Raw genomic sequence first — 18,495 nt, 5'->3', positions numbered from 1 at the left:
CCACTAGAGCTAACTTCATCATCTCCGATGTAAGCAATAAAATGTTCCTCACCAAAGGAAAATCAAACCAGTACCTCTTGAAGAACTCTCCAGATAAAGGATATACTACTACTACAGTATTCCTAGAAATGTATATCTTTTCCACATGGAACTAGGAATTGAGGAAGATTTCAAAAAGCTCTTCAAGTATCATGTGCATGGCAAGAAGGGAATCTATAGCCACAACTCATGCTGAAGTTCACTGAAGTAGGATGTGCACTTACAGATCCTAAAGAAGCAATCATGGCCGGGTGCAGTGGCTCACGCCTGTAATGACAGCATTTCGGGAGGCTGAGGCAGGCGGATCACTTGAGGCCAGGAGTTGGAGACCAGCCTGGCCAATATGGCGAAACCTCTAATAAAAAATACACAAAAAATTAGCCAAGTGCGTTGGCTGGCGCCTGTAATCCCAGCTACTCAGGAGGCTGAGGTATGAGAACTGCTTGAACCTAAGAGGTGGAGGTTGTAGTGAGCTGAGATTGTGCCACTGCACGCCAGCCTGGGTGACAGAGCGAGACTCTGTCTCACAAAAAAAAAAAAAAGCAAAGGTACCATTTACTCACAGAAACTCAGATAGCACAGCTTAGTGGTTTACAGTACAGGCTCTGGAACCAAACTTCGTAGGTTCAAATCCCTGCTCCACAACTTATTAGCTGCTACGGGGCACCCTCTCTGTGCCAGGCATTGTGCTAAGCACTGGGGAGAGAGTAAAAAACAGGACCAACCCTATCCTCACCCTTATGAAGCTCACAGTCTCACGAGAGACACAGACATTACATAAATACACAAATCCATACAAACAAATTGAGGAAATTTGCAAGATGCTCTGAAAACAACAGGAGGGATCTAGTTTAACTTGGGGGATCAGGAAAGGATGCTAGAGGGAAATGCTAGAGACTGAAACCTGAAGAATGAGGGCGGTTCAGCCAAGCAAAAAGTGGTAGAGGCAGAATGCTCAGTAGTTGGAAGACAAAAACAGGTGCAAAGGCTCTAAGGGAGATAAGAACTGACATTCTAGAACCTGAAAGAAGGTCAGGGTGGCTGAAGTGTAAAAGGTGAGGAGAAATGAGGCCTCAGAGGCAAGAAGGCACAAGATTACATGGGTCACATTGAACACTTTGGATTTTATCTTAATTACAATGAGAAGCTATTCAAAAACTTTTTATCAGGAAGCAACAAGAGGTGAATAAATTATCAAAAAATCACTCTGTCTCCTGTGTGGAGAATGGGTTGAAAAAGAGGAGGGATGGGCCGGGCGCGGTGGCTCAAGCCTGTAATCCCAGCACTTTGGGAGGCCGAGACGGGCAGATCACAAGGTCAGGAGATCGAGACCATCCTGGCTAACACAGTGAAACCCCGTCTCTACTAAAAAAATACAAAAAAACTAGCCGGGCGAGGTGGTGGGCGCCTGTAGTCCCAGCTACTCTGGAGGCTGAGGCAGGAGAATAGCGTGAACCCGGGAGGCGGAGCTTGCAGTGAGCTGAGATCCGGCCACTGCACTCCAGCCTGGGCGACAGAGCGAGACTCCGTCTCAAAAAAAAAAAAAGAGGAGGGATGGAGGAAACGTAAGGTTCCCTCTAGAATCCTTTCCTGATCCCCTAAGTGTTCAGGTAAGAGACAACACTGGTTGAGAGCAGAGGAGAGGCAGTGAAGATGGAGAAAAGTAGCTTTTGTATTTTAAAAACTTCTAAAAACTCAGAATCTATTCAGCTCTATCATCATATTTGACCACGTCAAGTCAGTGAGAGGCACAGGCACTGAAAAGTTAATTGCACTAAGACCAGAAAACAAACAGGATCTGAACCCAGGGTACGGATTCCTAAGCTAGTCTCTGTGCTAGCTACTTGCCAATAGAGCTACTCAGACTTAATTTTTAGTTAATTAAAGTTAAGTAAAGGTATAAATTCAGTCCCTCAGTCACTCCAGCCACAATTCAAGTATTCAACTGCCACATGTGGCTAATGGCTATCATCCTGGACAGCACAAAGGAACATCACCCTCAAAGAAAGCTCTACTGGAAGTTCTGCCCTAGACATAGTGCTCTTAACCTTTTTAGGGATTCTAGAGTCCTAAAACTAGCCCCAGAAAACCAGCCAGGTGTGGTGGCTCACGCCTGTAATCCCAGCATTTTGGGAGGCCAAAGCAGGTGGATCACCTGAGGTTAGGAGTTCGAGACCAGCCTGGTCAACACAGTGAAACCCTGTCTCTACTAAAAATACAAAAATTAGCTGGGCCTGGTGGTGCGCACCTATAGTCTCAGCTACTCAGGAGGCTGAGGCAAGAGAAGCGCTTGAACCCGGGAGGCAGAGGGTGCAGTGAGCTAAGATCGCACCACTGTACTCCAGCCTGGGCGATGGAATGAGACTCCATCTCAGAAAAAAAAAAAAAGAAAGAAAGAAAGGAAACCTACATGGCACAAGCACAAATGCACAAAATCTGGCACACAATTTCAGGGATTTTAGAGACTCCCTACCTATGAAGCAGAAGTTAAGACCCTCTACAAGGCTCACAGCTACCAGAGCAGTCTGTATTTAAATAAGAACAGTCAGTTTACTGATCATATCCACTTAGTTGTGGTCTTCTAGGAGAAGTGAAAGATAACAAAATCTTTGATAATAAGTAGGGAAATAAACATCTAAAAGCCATGGCCCAAAATGTTACCAAATTATATATTAGGTTTCACAAATTTGACAGGAAAAACATGATTAGAATAAAACACTACCGTCATTTTTACTCTTACAGTGTGGACAGAAGCAGCTTTTATTGCTTCAGTTAGGATGGAGTGGGAAAGTGGCCCAATCAGCCGGAATCTGTTCATCTCCATCGTCAAATCACTGAAAAAGAAAGAAGATCTTAAAATGGAAACTTCCATCACACAACATCTGTGCCACTGACAAAAACAAAGCAAGTCTTCACTGAAAATATTCAGTAGGTTCAAAGCAAATTCAACTCATACCTGATTACAATGCCTGTGGTTGGAGAGATCCAAGAGTATGGTAGACATGGATCTCTAGTTCCATCACCGATAATTTTTTTAATTGGTTTAGCATTTTCTCCATCGTCTTTCCTTTTTCTTTTCTTGCCAATTTTCCCATCAGGCAATTCAGTTTGGCTTTTTTCTTGGGATTGTGTCAGAACTGGGTCAGCAATGCAGACAGTTGATTTGATGGGTTCCACGCACTGACACGCTGCTTTTATTTCCTCTAAGATATCCTAAAAATATATTTAAATATTCACTTTAAAATCCTGAAATTTAAATATATTATGACAAATTTAGTTGGGTTATGTTTTTTTTTTCATCGCTTTAAAAATTAACATTTTTGGACAGGCATGGTGGCTCATACTTGTAATCCCAGCACTTTGGGAGGCCGAGGCGGGTAGATCGCCTGAGGTCAGGAGTTCGAGACCAGCCTGACCAACATGGCAAAACTCCATCTCTACTAAAAAGTACAAAAACTAGTTGGGTGTGGTGGCAGGCACCTGTAATCTCTGCTACTCAGGAGGCTGAGGAAGGAGAATCGCTTGAACCTGGGAGGCAGAGGTTGCAGTGAGCTGAGATCAGGCCATCACAATCCAGCCTGGGCAACAGAGCGAGACTCCATCTCAAAAAAAAAAATTCACATTTTTATCCCTTCACAGATTAACTTAAATTAATCACCAAAAAGCTTTTCTGGACCAGGTGCGGTGGCTCACATCTGTAATCCCAACACTTTGGGAAGCTGAGGCGGGAGGATGGCTTCCGCCCAGGAGTTTGAGACCACCCTCGGGAACATAGGGAGACCTTGTTTCTACACAAAATAAAAAAATAATTAGCTGGACATGGTGGTGGACCCCTGTAGTCTAAGCTACTTGGGAGGCTGAGGTAGGAGAATCACCTGAGCCCAGGAAGTAGAGGCTGCATTGGGCTATGACTGCACCACTGCACTCAAGTCTCAATGACAGAGCAAAACCCTGTCTCAAAAAATATATATTTTTTTTAATCTAACTTTAATTTTTAAAAAAAGCATTTTGGGGTGTTCTGAGTAGCACATGTCACTTTAAACAAAAAAAATTGAAATTTAAAATTTAAAATGGGTTAGGGCTGGGATTAGGGGTAGGGTTAATCAAATATTATGAAAACAACATGATCACTCTAAATTTTTTTTAAGTAGTGAGTATGCTAAAGAAGGGAAGCTAAGCTAAATTCAGTGTGAAAAATCATCAGAAGTACTCAGAAATAGCTTTTCATTATCAAATAGGCTGCAACTAGCACCTAGATACTAGTGAACCACTTCAGTCATGGTAGAAACATTAGTTCCAATTCAACATTTCAAATAATTAGCATAAGGCTGGTTTTTATCTCTACTTCTACTTATGACTTACTAAAAATATGAGAGGTCAAGATTAGTTTCATTTTTTTTTTTTTCAAGACAGGGTCTCATTGTCACCCAGGCTGGAGTGCAATAGCACGATTTCACCTCACTGCAACTCTGCCTCCTGGGCTCAAAGCGATCCTTCCGCCTCAGCCTCCCAAGTAGCTGAGACTACAGGCGCATGCCACCAATCCCAGCTAATTTTTGTCTTTTTTGCAGAGACGGGGTTTCACCATGTTGCCCAGGCTAGTCTCAAACTCTTGGATTCAAGCGATCCAACTGCTTCAGCCTCCCAAAGTGGTGGGATTACAGGCATGAGAAACCATGCCCCGCCCTGACTTCATTCTATTTGATGAACAAGTTCTGGGGATCTAATGTACAGCATGGGTGGTGATGGATGTGTTATTTGATTGTGGTACGCAACATGTACATCAAATCATCATATTATATACTTCGAATATATTTGCTTTTTGTCAGCTAGACATTTTTAAACACAAATTATATCAGTTTTTTAAAAATTCACTTCATTCAATATTCACAGAGCCCCCCCCATATATAAATATCAGACTATCAGACAAACCTTTACACTATTTACATTTCTACAGTATTGACTTCCAGCTGTAATTAAAAATGCAGTTTCAGAATAATGGGAGATAACCTGAAAGACTATACCTGTTTAAGGGTTGGATGCAGCCAGATCCACAGCTGCCTGCTCTCAGAAGTGTCACCAGGGGTCCTCTGGGACTTCCAGATAAACGTAACAGGCCCAAGCATTTCTCTGGGATATTTATTCACTCGATAAAGCACAAGGCTCCCTTGGCGCTTTCCAGACAAGCAGTGAACTGCTGCAAACGTCAGTCCTGACATCAACAAAAGCAAAATTCCATAATTCCAGGTATTGAGACTGCAGTCCTATTTCCTGATAGCCACACTGTCATTTACTGTCTGCCTCCATGAGAGGTGAAGTTTTGGTTGTGAGGATTGCTCAGATCAAAGCCTGGCACACAATAAGTTCTCAACAAATATGTGTTAAATGAATAATGAGAGCTTCAAGTTTCTTTCTGTCAAGTTCACCCCACCAGAAAAATGACTATCACTGTCAAGTATAAAACTTGACAATGTTAGAAATGATTTAAAAGCCAACCCAACTGTTCTTAAATTAATATTTTCATCAAGAATGATTAGTGTCTCCCACATTTTTCTATATGTTTGAATTCCAAATGCTTACAGTAGACACTTCTTTATGAAAGGAATAAAATACAAAGACTAAAATAGAACTCAGCTTTAAAACAAGTTTACCTGTGTCTATGCTACACATTCCAGAAAGTGCCTTTAGTATTTCTTCCTCTTTGCCTTTCAACTCCAAACAACAGTAGTAGGATAAATCCTGCACAAAGCGGGAGACACAAGTACTTAGGAATTTACATAGGCAAAACTGCTAAGAAGCCAAAAGCCACATCACAAAAACTTTAGAGGCCTAAGACACAAAACAAATTGCTAAAGCTATATTCTCATATGTCAAAATTTAAACCTTCTCCTGCCCGATGGTTTAGGGGAAAAAATATCTAAACCCGTCCATTCCTGTTACCTTAGCAAATATTTTTAAACCAATCCGAACCAAAATAAAAATGAATCTCCATTTAAAAATGTAAGTTACAGTATCCTACCTTTTAGATAATCTATGTTTTATCCCATATTCATAGACAGATTCTATGGAGGGTATATAACTGTTGCTTCTAAGTAAAGAACCGTTCACCCCCAAAATCTACCTAAGATAACAAACCAGAGTAAAATAAGGAAAACAGTAATGAATTCTGCAAAATTATGCTCAGGTTGCTCAATTTGGTTAGGTAATTCAGGACCTCAAGATTACTTAACACTAAGCCTAGAGATACAATATTGCAATTAATCCATCCCATATTTCTCCCATGCTCAATCTTAACCATGATATGCAACTTTAAGCACAGTACAAAGAAAGTAAAAGTAATAACACAGAATTTTAAGTAAGATGAAGAGAGATCAAACTAAGCTAATGAAATCAATGTTAAAAGTTTCAATAGTTATAGTATCCATAATAATAATAACAGTTCTAATAGTTTGTTTTGTTTTGTTTTTGAGACGGGGTCTTACTCTGTTGCCAATGCTAGAGTACAGAGGTGCAATCACAGCTACAGAAATCTCAACTTCCTGGGCTCAAGCAATCCTCCTGCCTCAGCCTCCCAAGTAGCTGGGACTACAGGTACGAGCCACCACACCCAGTTTTTTTTTTTTTTTTTTTGCAGAGACAGAGTCTCACTATGTTGCCCAGCCAGACTGGTCTTGAACCCCAGGGATCAAGCAATCCTCCTGCCTCAGCCTCCCAAAGTGCTGTGATTCTAAGCATGAGCTGCCATGCCTGGCCTGTAATAGTTAATAGTCATTGAAGGGTTACTGAGTGCCAGTAATGAGTTAACTCCTTACATGAACTGTCATTTAGTCTTCCTGACAATCAGATGTACCAAGTATGGTTATCTTATCTGATAGACAAGGACACTGTGACACAGAGATTGTTACTTTAACAAAGACACAGAGTCATTAAGTGGAGAAGCCAGCATTCTAATCAGGCTCGGTGACCTGCCAAACCAACCCTTCTGCTATGGCACCTTTAAGCAGTTTCAGTTCACTGAGCAACTAGAACTAAAAGGCAAATTATAGCTATGATTCTGACAACACACATTAATCAATATGATCACTCACAGAAAGAAATCTTCCCATCCAGTGACCAGCTCTCAGCTGTCAGTGGCCAGAGGAAGCTCACCCAAATGTGTGCAAACAAGTGACAGCAGAGAATAATGGTTGAGAGTGTGGAACCCTGGAGTTAGGCAACTGGGCTCAAATCTGAACCTCAACACTTATTGGCCATATGGTCATGGATAAATTACCTAACCTCTCTGTACTCAGTTTCTCCAACTGTAAAATGGAAATAATGGTAACTCCTTACCTCATACTATTGTGAGGATTAAATGAATAAACACATGCAAAGCATTTAAAACAGGGTAGGGCATATATTAAGCACTCACTAATATTTGTTATTATTAGTTATTATTTTTATTACTTAAGGCTGATCAAATTTTAAAGAAAGTATCTAATAACTTTAGCAAAAATTCTGCCCAAAATGAAAAGTAACTCATTGGCAGAGGACAGTGGAAAAAGAGCAGGCCAGGGGAATCAGCCACTCAAGTGCTATGTAGGCCACCAACAAGCTGTGTGAGCCCAGGCAAGTCACTTCATCTCTCTAGAACCCAGCTTCCTCAATGTGAATGAGGAACTTGACTATAATCTGTGATTTCTGCTGCTGAGTTCTCAAATCAAAGGCTCCTAAAAGGTGCTCTTATTCACTTCACACTCATTATAATGACTGTGATCAAACAAATAAATAAGTAATAAGTACTGACAAGGATGAGGTGAAATTGGAACCCTTGTGTATTGCTGGTGGGAAGGTAAAATGATACGGTTGCTATGGAAAACGGTAAGGCAGTACCTCAAAAAATTAAACATAAAATTACCATAGAATTATCATATGATCCAGCAATTACACTTCTGGGGATATACTCAAAAGGACTGAAAGCAGGGATTGTAGTGATATTTGCATATCCATGCTCACAGCAGCATTATTTACAATAGACAAAAGGTGGAAGTAAGCCAAATGTCCACTGACAGATAAATGGATAATCAAGATATGGTATATACCTACAATGGAATACATCTTCAGCCTTAAAAGGGAAGGGAATTCTGACACATGCTACAACACGGATGAATTTTAAGACATTATGCTAAATGAAATAAGCCAGTCACAAAAAGACAAATATCGTACGATTTCACTCCTATGAAGTACCTATAGGATCAAATTATTGGATAGACAGTAGAAGGGTGGCTGCCAGGGGCTGAAGGAATGGGGAGTTAGTGTTTAATGAGTACAGAGTTTCAGTTTGGGAGGATAAAATGGAGATGGATGGTGGTACTGATTACACAACGTAAACATACTTAATGCCACAGAACTGAACACTTAAAATGGTCAAATGGTTTTGTTATGTATATTTGACCACAATTTTTAAAAAAGATTCTTGTATTGCTTACTCTCAAGGGGTATCAAAGGTCACCAATAATAATCGCTTTCAAAATTTGGCCAAGGCCATTCTGCCATTGAAAGATAGGCCCTTCTGCAAAGAACAAATTTCTAAATATGTATTGGAAGAAATAGAAAGCAACTTAATTAGCTACTGAGAGGAGGGAACAATCAGATAAATACTATTAAGAAGCTCTAAAATAATGTGTCCTCTCAAAGCTTTTAAAATTTAAAACATCCTTTAGCATCCCACTGACCCACAAACACCTAGACCAGCATTTTGAACCCTGTTCAGGGTACACAGTAGATTCTCAAATATCTGTTATTGGTGAATGACTGTTAGATTAATCTATAGTGAATAAAGCTTGATATGATCAACGAGACCTGCACGATCTGTGCTCTTTTCTCCAGCCTAACCTCGCCCTCATGTTGCCTTGCTCTCCTCTTCATCTCTGTCACACAGAATTGATTCCAGTTCTTCACTCTCACCTGGCTTCCTTCTGCCTTCCCCCCTCCCATCTTATCCCTGAGAGCTCAGTTCAAGCAGCACTTCTGGGGGACGCCCTCCAGTGTGATGAGCAGGTTAGAAATGCTCCACTGGTAGTGAAGTGACTTTAGGCTGCCTGATCTCCAGTATCTGGCAAAGGACCCAGGCCTCATGCTCAGGAATCATTTTTCCAATGAATAACCACATAAACGGGGCTTGGCATACCATAAACTATTCTAAAGGTCTCAATAGGAAAGGATCAAACCAAAATAACAAGAAAGCCCACTGGGAAAGCTCACCTGCAGGAGGCACCGGTTCGTCATGGCTCGATAGCAGGCTCTGTGGCTCTTGACTGTTGGCCTCTCCCCAAGGCAGTAGCCCCACTTCCTGACCATGTGAAACCGCTTGGCATGCCAGATGTGGGTTTCTAACCAAATGTTCTTCTTTTGTCTACGGTTAAATTCTAGCGTCCGGTTCATGTGACATCTTCGAGCTTTATGGCATTTATTTTTTGAATGTTCTTTTTTCTGATGTACAGCTTTCTCTGCCTATAGTTTCAAGAAAAGAGACATATCCCGGTTTGTAAGAATCTCAAAACAGAGTTAATGGTTAGGAATGCAAACAAATAACTTTAGATTAAGTGGAATATTTTATAGATCCCATTAGTTTGCTTAAATTGTTAACTTGGGGCCAGGTACGGTGGCTCACGCTTGTAATCCCAGCACTTTGGGAGGCCGAGGTGGGCAAATCACGAGGTCAGGAGATCGAGAACATCCTGGCTAACACAGTGAAACCCCATCTCTACTAAAAAAATACAAAAAATTAGCGGGTGTGGTGGCGGGCGCCTGCAGTCCCAGCTACTTGGGAGGCTGAGGCAGGAGAATGGTGTGAACCCAGGAAGTGGAGCTTGCAGTGAGCCGAGATCGCGCCACTGCACTCCAGCCTGGGGGACAGAGCGAGACTCTGTCTCAAAAAAAAAAAAAAAATTGTTAACTTGGTTTCTTCAATGTAAGTAGAGAAGGAAGACAAAAGGCTATTAGTATTAGAGGGCAAGAAAGAAGAAGTCAAATGTTAGCTTCTTGTTATCATTTTACCTTGTAGAACTGTAACTAAAACCAAAAACTTAAGACCAAAAATAATATAAGTGAGGAAAATCCACACATTTCATTTCAGTTAGGCTACAGACAGACACATGCTGAATGCTATCACTGGCAAATAGACTTCACATTAAATCCAGAAAGTATAAAATTCCTTGTTAGTTTTCCCTCTTGAACTCAAACCCCACCACTAGCATAGCAATGGTACATAGAAGGCTGCTCAATAAATAGGTTTTAAACCAATTAGTAAAGACATTGGCTTAATCTTAGAATGTTCAAGTCTAGAATTCTGATGAAGCCAAAACACAATTAAACTTGTACAAAAATTAAAACCCAGTTCAAGTTTTCGACTTTGAAAAAGTCAGAAAGCAAATGCTAAGCATTGATGTTGCTTTTTTTTAACCTTCCTACCCCAAGCTGGCCACACTCCAAAAACACAAATCCAAAAGTACTTGGTAAGAGGGTCAGGTTTTTTGGCCGGGCGCGGTGGCTCAAGCCTGTAATCCCAGCACTTTGGGAGGCCGAGACGGTGGATCACCAGGTCAGGAGATCGAGACCATCCTGGCTAACACGGTGAAACCCCGTCTCTACTAAAAAATACAAAAAACTAGCCAGGCGAGCTAGCGGACGCCTGTAGTCCCAGCTACTCCGGAGGCTGAGGCAGGAGAATGGCGTGAACCCAGGAGGCAGAGCTTGCAGTGAGCTGAGATCCGGCCACTGCACTCCAGCCCGGGTGACAGAGCGAGACTCCGTCTCAAAAAAAAAAAAAAAAAAAAGAGGGTCTGGTTTTTTTTACATTTGGGAAGGGAACATAAACTATTCAACACCCTTACAAAAGAGGAGTATCAAATGCTGTATTTCAAAGCACCTGTAATAGCCAATTGTCTGTTAATTTGGCTTGGAGGGAAGAAGAAGTTTGGATAATGATTAAATCAAATATATGCAAAACAAAAACAAAAACAAAAACCATGAGGGTGTTCTTTTCCGAGTTTTTTTGTTTGTTTGTTTTCTTTTTGGACAAAGTCTCACTGTCGCCCAGGCTGGAGTACAGTAGCGCGATCACAGCTCATTGCAGCCTCAGCCTCCCCTGGCTCAGGGGATCCTCCCATCTCAGTTTCCAAGTAGCTGGGACTACAGGCAGACATGCACCACCACGCCCAGCTAATTTTGGGATTTTTTGTAGAGATGAGGTTTCGCCATGTTGCCCAGGCCGGTCTTGAACTCCTGGGCTCAAGCAATCTGCCCACCTCAGCCTCTCAAAGCGCTGGGATTACAGGTATGAGCCACCATGCCCAGGAGGGCAGTTTGTTGCTGCACTAGCCTTGGTTTTCATTTTTAATAAATTCTATTAGGTCAATACTTCTCAATTTCTTCTAGGAGTTACTACTCTAAACATTTACACTAAGTGGAACTCCAACCTCTTTCTGTGCAATCTCCTGTAACCGTCTGGGAAGACGTTTGACATTGTGGCTCATGGCTCTTCGTCGCATGTGCCGTGGCAGAGTCTGGAAAACCAGTGAATTCGAAGACTTCTGGGTCACAGCTTTTAACATAGCGCTGATTTCAGCCGCTCGTGCTTGAGCAAAAGTAGAAGCTGTTGAAAGAATTGACAACGTCATTAAACACCAATCTTGAATTAACGCTGGAGAATAAACAGGCTGCTGGGGAAACTTAAGTGAATTCCTCCACCAAGAAGGTGTAAAGAGAGACCAGAAAGCACATCTAAGGTATGTACAAGGAATACAGGGTTTAATGTGGTAGTGTGGTTGGGGATTATAGGGCGAAGAACAGAAGAGGCTGGAAAGGGCCTGGAGACAGGCTCTTTAAATAAAGGTTTGGTTGCCATTAGTGCATATGCAATTTTCCATCTTTGGAGAATGCCATGCTGAGTATGGATGGCATATTTAAAACAAGACAGGCGTGGGGGCTAAGACAAAGAGGAACAGTTCACAAAGACTTGTAAGAAGACAAGTAAGAGACAGGGAGAGAAACTGAAGAAGGGAGAGCCATCAAGCCCAAGGAAGCTCTGGTCAAAGTCCAGGCTAGAGGTGAGAAGGGTCTGAAGTGGGAGGAGGAGAGGAGAGGCAGGGGAGGCAGAGCCAGGACCACAAGGAGGGCAGTTTGTTGCTGCACTAGACACAAAGAGCTCAAAATACAAGCAAACTGCACTTCTTTATGAGTACCCACCAGTTATATACTTGGGGATCTCCTGAGACGTGCCCTCGGGACCTGCTTTCCATCCTCCCTTTTTTCTAAACATCCCTTTGGAGGAAGACTGCTCATTCACATCAGGGTCAGGCAGAGAGTGGGGGTTGACTCTGGTTTGCCACTGTCGTGAAGTTCCAGGATGAGGCTCTAGTATATTTTCAAAAAGAAACATGTCACCTTTATCAGAGACAAAAATTATAGTGGAGAACTAATATTTGTTGGGTGGCAACACTGACCATGTTTTCAATCCTACAGTCACCCTGTAAGGTGGCTATTACTACTTATTTTTAAAGAGGAATCTTACGTAGGAAGGTGAATTCACTTGCCTGAGGTCACAAAGCTAGTAGGTAGCACACAAGGTAATCATGTCAGGATGACATATAAAGGACCCTGGATATAACAGATACAGGGGAAATTTTCTCCTATAAACAGTGCAACATGAATGTCAAATCTAAGCTCCCTGGTATGGTCTGAATGCTTATGTCCCCCAAAATTCCTATGTTGAAATTCTAACCCCCAAAGTGATGGTATTAGGAGGTGGGGCCTTTAGGAGGCGATGAGGTCATGAGGCCATGAGGTCATGAGCCTTCATGAATGAGATTAGTATCCTTATAAAGGAGTCCTCACAGAGACCCTCACTCCTTCCAGCATGTGAGAACCCAGTAAAAAGGTGATGTATATGAAGCAGAAGGCAGGCCCACACCAGTCATCAAACCTGCTGGCTCCTTCATCTTGGACTTTTCAGCCCTCAGAACTGTGAGAAATACATTTGTTATTTATAAGCTACCCAGTAAGATACAGGCTGAGTATCCCTCATCTGAAATAACTGGGACCAGAAGTGTTTCAAATTCCAATTTTTTTTGGATTTTGGAATATTCATATATATATAAAATGAGGTATCTTGAACACAAGTCTAAGGTATCTTAGAACACAAGTCTAAAGACAAAATTCAATTATGTTTCTTTTATCTTATCACTCATAGCCTGAAGGTAATTTTATACAATATTTTTAATAATTTGTGCATGAAACTTTTTGCACATTGTATACCTGAAGCATCAGAAAGCAAAGGTGCCACTATCTCAGCCACCCTGTGGACAATCTGTGATTGGCTGGCATCAGCACCCTTCCTGACTCGGAATCTATACGCTACTGATAAGAAATCACTTTCTCACGCTGATTCACATGTAAGTATTTAACAGTAAAAATTACATGCCATTTTATTTGTCTTTGCAGGTGTGCTTAGGTGGTGAAATCTAGGAGTGCTTGGAAATATTTATATCCCAGCTGAAGGGGGCTGGGAACATCTTTTTTCCCATGGGAATGCTGAATAAACTGTGTGTTATATGCCTGCATTTTGACTGTGACCCATCACATGAGGTCAGACGTGGAATTTTCCACCTGTTGTGTCATGTCAGTGATCAAAAAGTTTTGGATTTTGGAGGACTTCAGACTTCAGATCTTTGGATCGGGAATGTTCAACCTGTATTTTGTTACAGCAGCCCAAACGACACTCCCTTAATACTCTAATCCACATGATTGTGTACAGTCTTTTATCCTAATTCTCCACCACACTCAAATTGAGAGCTACTATACTAAATAAATAACTAAAAGCAAAGTTCCAGGATGGATGTGGTGGCTCACACCTCTAATCCCAGCACTTTGAGAGGCCAAGGTGGGCGGATCACTTGAGTCCAGGAGTTTGAGACTAACTGGTCAATGTGGCGAAACCCTGTCTCTACAAAAAAAAAAAAAAAAAAAAAAAAAAAAAAAAAAAAAAAAAAAAAAAACAATTAGCTGGGCACAGTGGCACACGCTTGTAGCCCCAGCTACTCGGGAAGCTGAGGTGGGAGGATCACGTGAGCCCAGGCGGTCAAGGTTGCAGTGAGCCACGACTGTGCCATTGCGCTCCAGCATGGGCAACAGAGTGGGACCCTGTCTTAAAAATTTAAAAAGCAAAATTTCCAGCCAGGTGCAGTAGTTCACGCCTGTAATCCCAGCACTTTGGGAGGCCAAGGTGGGCGGATTGCCTGAGCTCAGGAGTTCAAGACCAGCCTGGGCAACACGGTAAAACCCCATCTCTACTAAAATACAGAAAATTAGCCGGGTGTGGCAGCATGTGACTGTAGTCCCAGCTACTTGGGAGGCTGAGGCAGGATAATTGCTTGAATCCGGGAGGCAGAGGTTGCAGTGAGCCAAGATCACACCACTGCACTCCAGCACAGGCAACAGAGCAAGACTCTGTCTCCAAATAAAAAGGCAACACTTTCACACAAGTGTCTGGGAATTTTGACTATAAGACAACATTAAATATCTGCCTGTGGCCAGGTGCAGTGGCTCACGCCTGTAATCCCAGCACTTTGGGAGGCTGAAGCAGGTGGATCACTTGAGGTTAGGAATTTGAGACCAGACTGGCCAACACGGTGAAACCCTGTCTCTACTAAAAGTACAAAAATTAGCCAAGAGTGGCGGCACACGCCTGTAGTCTCGGCCACTCAGGTGGCTGAGGCAGGAGAATCGCTTGAACCCAGGAGGTGGATGTTGCAGTGAGCCGAGATCGCACCATTGTACTCCAGCCTGGGCGACATAGCTAGACTCTGTCTCAAAAAAAAAAAAAAAAAAACTGTCTGTAAATTAAAGGAGAGATCAGTAGAGAATTTCATAGTGTTTCTGCTTATTTCAATTGTGATGTTAATTATTAAACCACTATAATCTTAAAACACTGTGAGGATAATATGTGTGAAAGGTTTATCACATGGCATGGTGGGCATCACCTGTAGGATCTGAATCTAGACCTTATGAACTTGACTCTAAAGTTTACTTAATCAGACCCAATGCACAGTTTTTTAAAGCATTCCAAGCAAGTTCTTGGCCACTTGCTTTTGCTGTCTTCCCAAATTAGCATTTTCTACCACTGCCCTAATGAACAACTGTAATCTTCCTATCACTTCATAAGGTTCTAAAATCAGCACACCAGTGAAATACAGATATGATGACTATACTGCACTTCTCTTAGGAAATACAGAAGTACAATAATCACTGATGTTAAGGTAGAAATAAAATATACCAGCTCTAAAATATGCACAGCTAATTTTTATTATTTATAGTAGTTATGTTTCATACAGTCACTGAATTATGTCAATGAATTAGTGAATACCGAACCATTCCTCCTAGTGGGTATACATATATATCTTCATCTCACATAGATTATAATCTTTTTTTTTTTTCTTTTTTTTTTTGAGACAGTCTCACTCTGTCACCCAGGCTGGAGTGCAATGGCACGATCTTGGCTCACTGCAACCTCCACCTTCCGGGCTCAAGCAATTCTCCTGCCTCAGCCTCCCAAGTGACTGGGACTATAGGCACGCACCACCATCTGGCTAATTTTTGTTAGAGACAGAGTTTTTTTTTTTAGTAGAGACAGAGTTTCACCATGTTGGCCAATCTGGTCTCGAACTCCTGACTTCAGGTGATCTGCCCACCTCAGCCTTCGAAAGTGCTGGGATTACAGGTGTGAGCCACTGCCCATGGCCATATTATCATCTTAAATCCTAAAAACAACTCCTCCTGGTAGAGTCTATTTCCTTTATTTTACAAAAGAGAAAATGAAGTCTAGAAATGCTAAGTGACCTGCAAGAGGCTGCCCCAGGGCTGAGATTCAAACCCCAGTAGAGCTGGAGCTTCTTGCACTGTACTGCCCTGCCCCTGTACTACCACCATCCTCCGGCCATTTCTGCATGAAAGCTGGGAAGCTCGGCTGGGAACATAAACACAGGGCAACTCAAATTTTTCCTGCTCTATGTATGTCCACAAATGATAGCAAAGCTCCATGGGTATTGACATTGGGGTTACAAATAAGCTTTGGCAAGAAGGCAAACTTGCAAATAGGAAATTGAAAAATAATAATAAGGGTCTACTGTATCTGTTTTTAATTCAGCTCATTTACTATTTAGATAATGACTATCAAAAGAGCTGACAAAAGCAATTTGATCAAAATGGGAGTGGAGACAGCATCATGTGTATCTTTTTTTTTTTTTTTTTTTTTTTGAGACAGAGTCTCCCTCTGTCTTCAGGCTAGAGTGCAGTATCGCAATCTCGGCTCACTGTAACCTCCACCTCCTGGGTTCAAGCAATTCTCCTGCCTCAGCCTCCTGAGTAGCTGGGATTACAGGCACGTGCCACCACACCCAGTTAATTTTTGTATTTTTAGTAGAGACAGGGTTTCACCATGTTGGCCAGAATGGTCTCGATATCTTGAGCTCATGAACCGCCCGCTTCAGCCTCCCAAAGTGCTGGGATTACAGGCGTGAGCCACCATGGCTGGTCTATTTTGTGTATCTTACCTTGTTTTTGAGCTTGGAAAGGTTTTTCACCTCCACTGTGGTGCTTTACGCCTCTGTCAGCCACAAAGCCAGAGGACAGAGTCACATTGGTGGGCTGGTTTCTCATTTTCTTGGCGTGTTTTCTTTCTTTTGCATTAGACATTTCTGGAAAGAAAGTAATACATTTAATACAGGGAAAGGAAACTTCTACTTAAAAATAAAAATAAATTAATGAGTAAATATTCATGTGATTCAAAATAAGTCTAGTGATGGAAGAGACCCTATCAGTACATTCCAGTTTGCACTGTCAAATAATTAAATCATGTACAACTGTTGATATCAAATAAAGTCTGTAAGAAGAATGAAAAATGAGATAAGATTACTATGGATGATAAAAAAATTAATTAGTTCAAATACTTTATCTTGATTCTTAGATGAAATAAGAGCCACCTGAATCAATGAAATACAAAACACCCTATTCCAAAAGGAGAAACTCTATTAAAAACAACACAGATTACTGATGCTTTCATTTCTGCTACTCAGATGTGGCCAGCTATATATTTAATTTACAAAAGCAAGAGATAATGATTTCAATTTGAAGCAAGATAAAGGACAAAAACAGTGGGACTCCGATTGACTTACCACTCAGCAGTTCCCAGCTCTCAAACTCAACATCCCCTATTTTTACTGATTCAGTTTGAAGCAGCTGTTTTCTACTTTTAAATGAAATGAATGTTATAACCTATTAGACACATATCAAGACATACCCTACAATACATGCCCTAAATGTAACATAAAGGAGACCTAAGAAGTAATTTTAATAAAATAATATATATTTCAGTATGTAACCATTTCACCACAACTACACTAGATGATATTTTGAAATAGATTTTGAACCCAGGGGATAACAACACCCACATAGGCACTAGCACAGGCATTGGCACAATCCATAAAGCTGGAGAATGGTCCTGGAAGCCCTCCAATCCCGAGGCACCAGTGATTAACTCTTTCATTGCTAACTGTAGGAAATCCGAAGGGCCCTATACATGGACACACTAGGAGGTAGCGCAGCTCAGAGCAGCTGGTATACACCAAACAGTTCTCAAAGCAGTTCAATATTTTAATACCAGTCTTTACTTCTACCTAGAGATAGAATTACCATGAATTCAACAGCTACAAAGGCCAAGCAGCACAGGTGAATTGTACTAGTGCCTCCAAGAGAAGGTAACAATGCCACTAATGACATAAAGTTCCAAATTGGTGAACACTCCTTAGTGAAGTACCCCCACCCCCCGACCCCGCCAACAAAGGTACAAACTTGGTTTGACTTATTGCATTACTGGAAAATTCAGTGCATATTAAAACTGTGTAACCAGACCAGGTGCGGTGGCTCATGCCTGTAATTGCAGCAGTTAGGGAGGCTGAGGCAGGTGGATCACTTGAGGTCAGGAGTTCAAAACCAACCTGGCCACCATGGTGAAACCCCATCTCTATTAGAAATACAAAAATTAGTTGGGTGGGCCGGGCGCAGTGGATCACGCCTGTAATCCCAGCACTTTGGGAGGCCGAGGCGGCTGGATCACGAGGTCAGGAGATCGATATCATCCTGGCTAACACGGTGAAACCCCATCTCTACTAAAAAAATGCGAAGAAATTAGCCGGGCGTGATGGCGGGTGCCTGTAGTCCCAGCTGCTCCGGAGGCTGAGGCAGGAGAAAGGCGTGAACCTGGGAGGCGGAGCTTGCAGTGAGCCGAGATGGAGCCACTGCACTCCAGCCTGGGCAACAGAGCGAGTCTCCGTCTCAAAAAAAAAAATTGGCTGGGCGCAGTGGCGCGCACCTGTAAGCCCAGCTACTTGGGAGGCTGAGACAGGAGAATCGCTTGAACCT

At 42.0% G+C, this 18,495-nt stretch overlaps 1 protein-coding gene across 2 annotated transcripts in view; it reads right to left on the bottom strand.

Moving 5' to 3' along the window:
* The window catches only part of LOC111520901 (ribonucleases P/MRP protein subunit POP1), a 44,025-nt gene that overhangs the window by 20,612 nt on the left and 4,918 nt on the right, over nucleotides 1–18,495 (bottom strand). The window contains exons 2-9 of one of the 2 annotated variants that reach the window (XM_026454942.1): nucleotides 16,629–16,772; nucleotides 12,268–12,435; nucleotides 11,499–11,674; nucleotides 9,283–9,531; nucleotides 5,691–5,778; nucleotides 5,064–5,251; nucleotides 2,996–3,252; nucleotides 2,762–2,873 (exon numbers count right to left, since the gene is read on the bottom strand). In XM_026454942.1, the coding sequence (XP_026310727.1) occupies nucleotides 2,762–2,873; nucleotides 2,996–3,252; nucleotides 5,064–5,251; nucleotides 5,691–5,778; nucleotides 9,283–9,531; nucleotides 11,499–11,674; nucleotides 12,268–12,435; nucleotides 16,629–16,770 (1,380 nt within the window). In that variant the 5' untranslated portion in view covers nucleotides 16,771–16,772. The remainder of the gene's footprint in view (nucleotides 1–2,761; nucleotides 2,874–2,995; nucleotides 3,253–5,063; nucleotides 5,252–5,690; nucleotides 5,779–9,282; nucleotides 9,532–11,498; nucleotides 11,675–12,267; nucleotides 12,436–16,628; nucleotides 16,773–18,495) is intronic. The other variant, XM_023184013.1, reaches the window with a different exon arrangement.

The sequence above is a fragment of the Piliocolobus tephrosceles genome, chromosome 7 (assembly GCF_002776525.5).
Source record: "Piliocolobus tephrosceles isolate RC106 chromosome 7, ASM277652v3, whole genome shotgun sequence".
Lineage (NCBI taxonomy): Eukaryota > Metazoa > Chordata > Mammalia > Primates > Cercopithecidae > Piliocolobus > Piliocolobus tephrosceles.
Note: the sequence above shows the minus strand (reverse complement) of the source record. Positions and strands in the feature narration are given on the sequence as shown.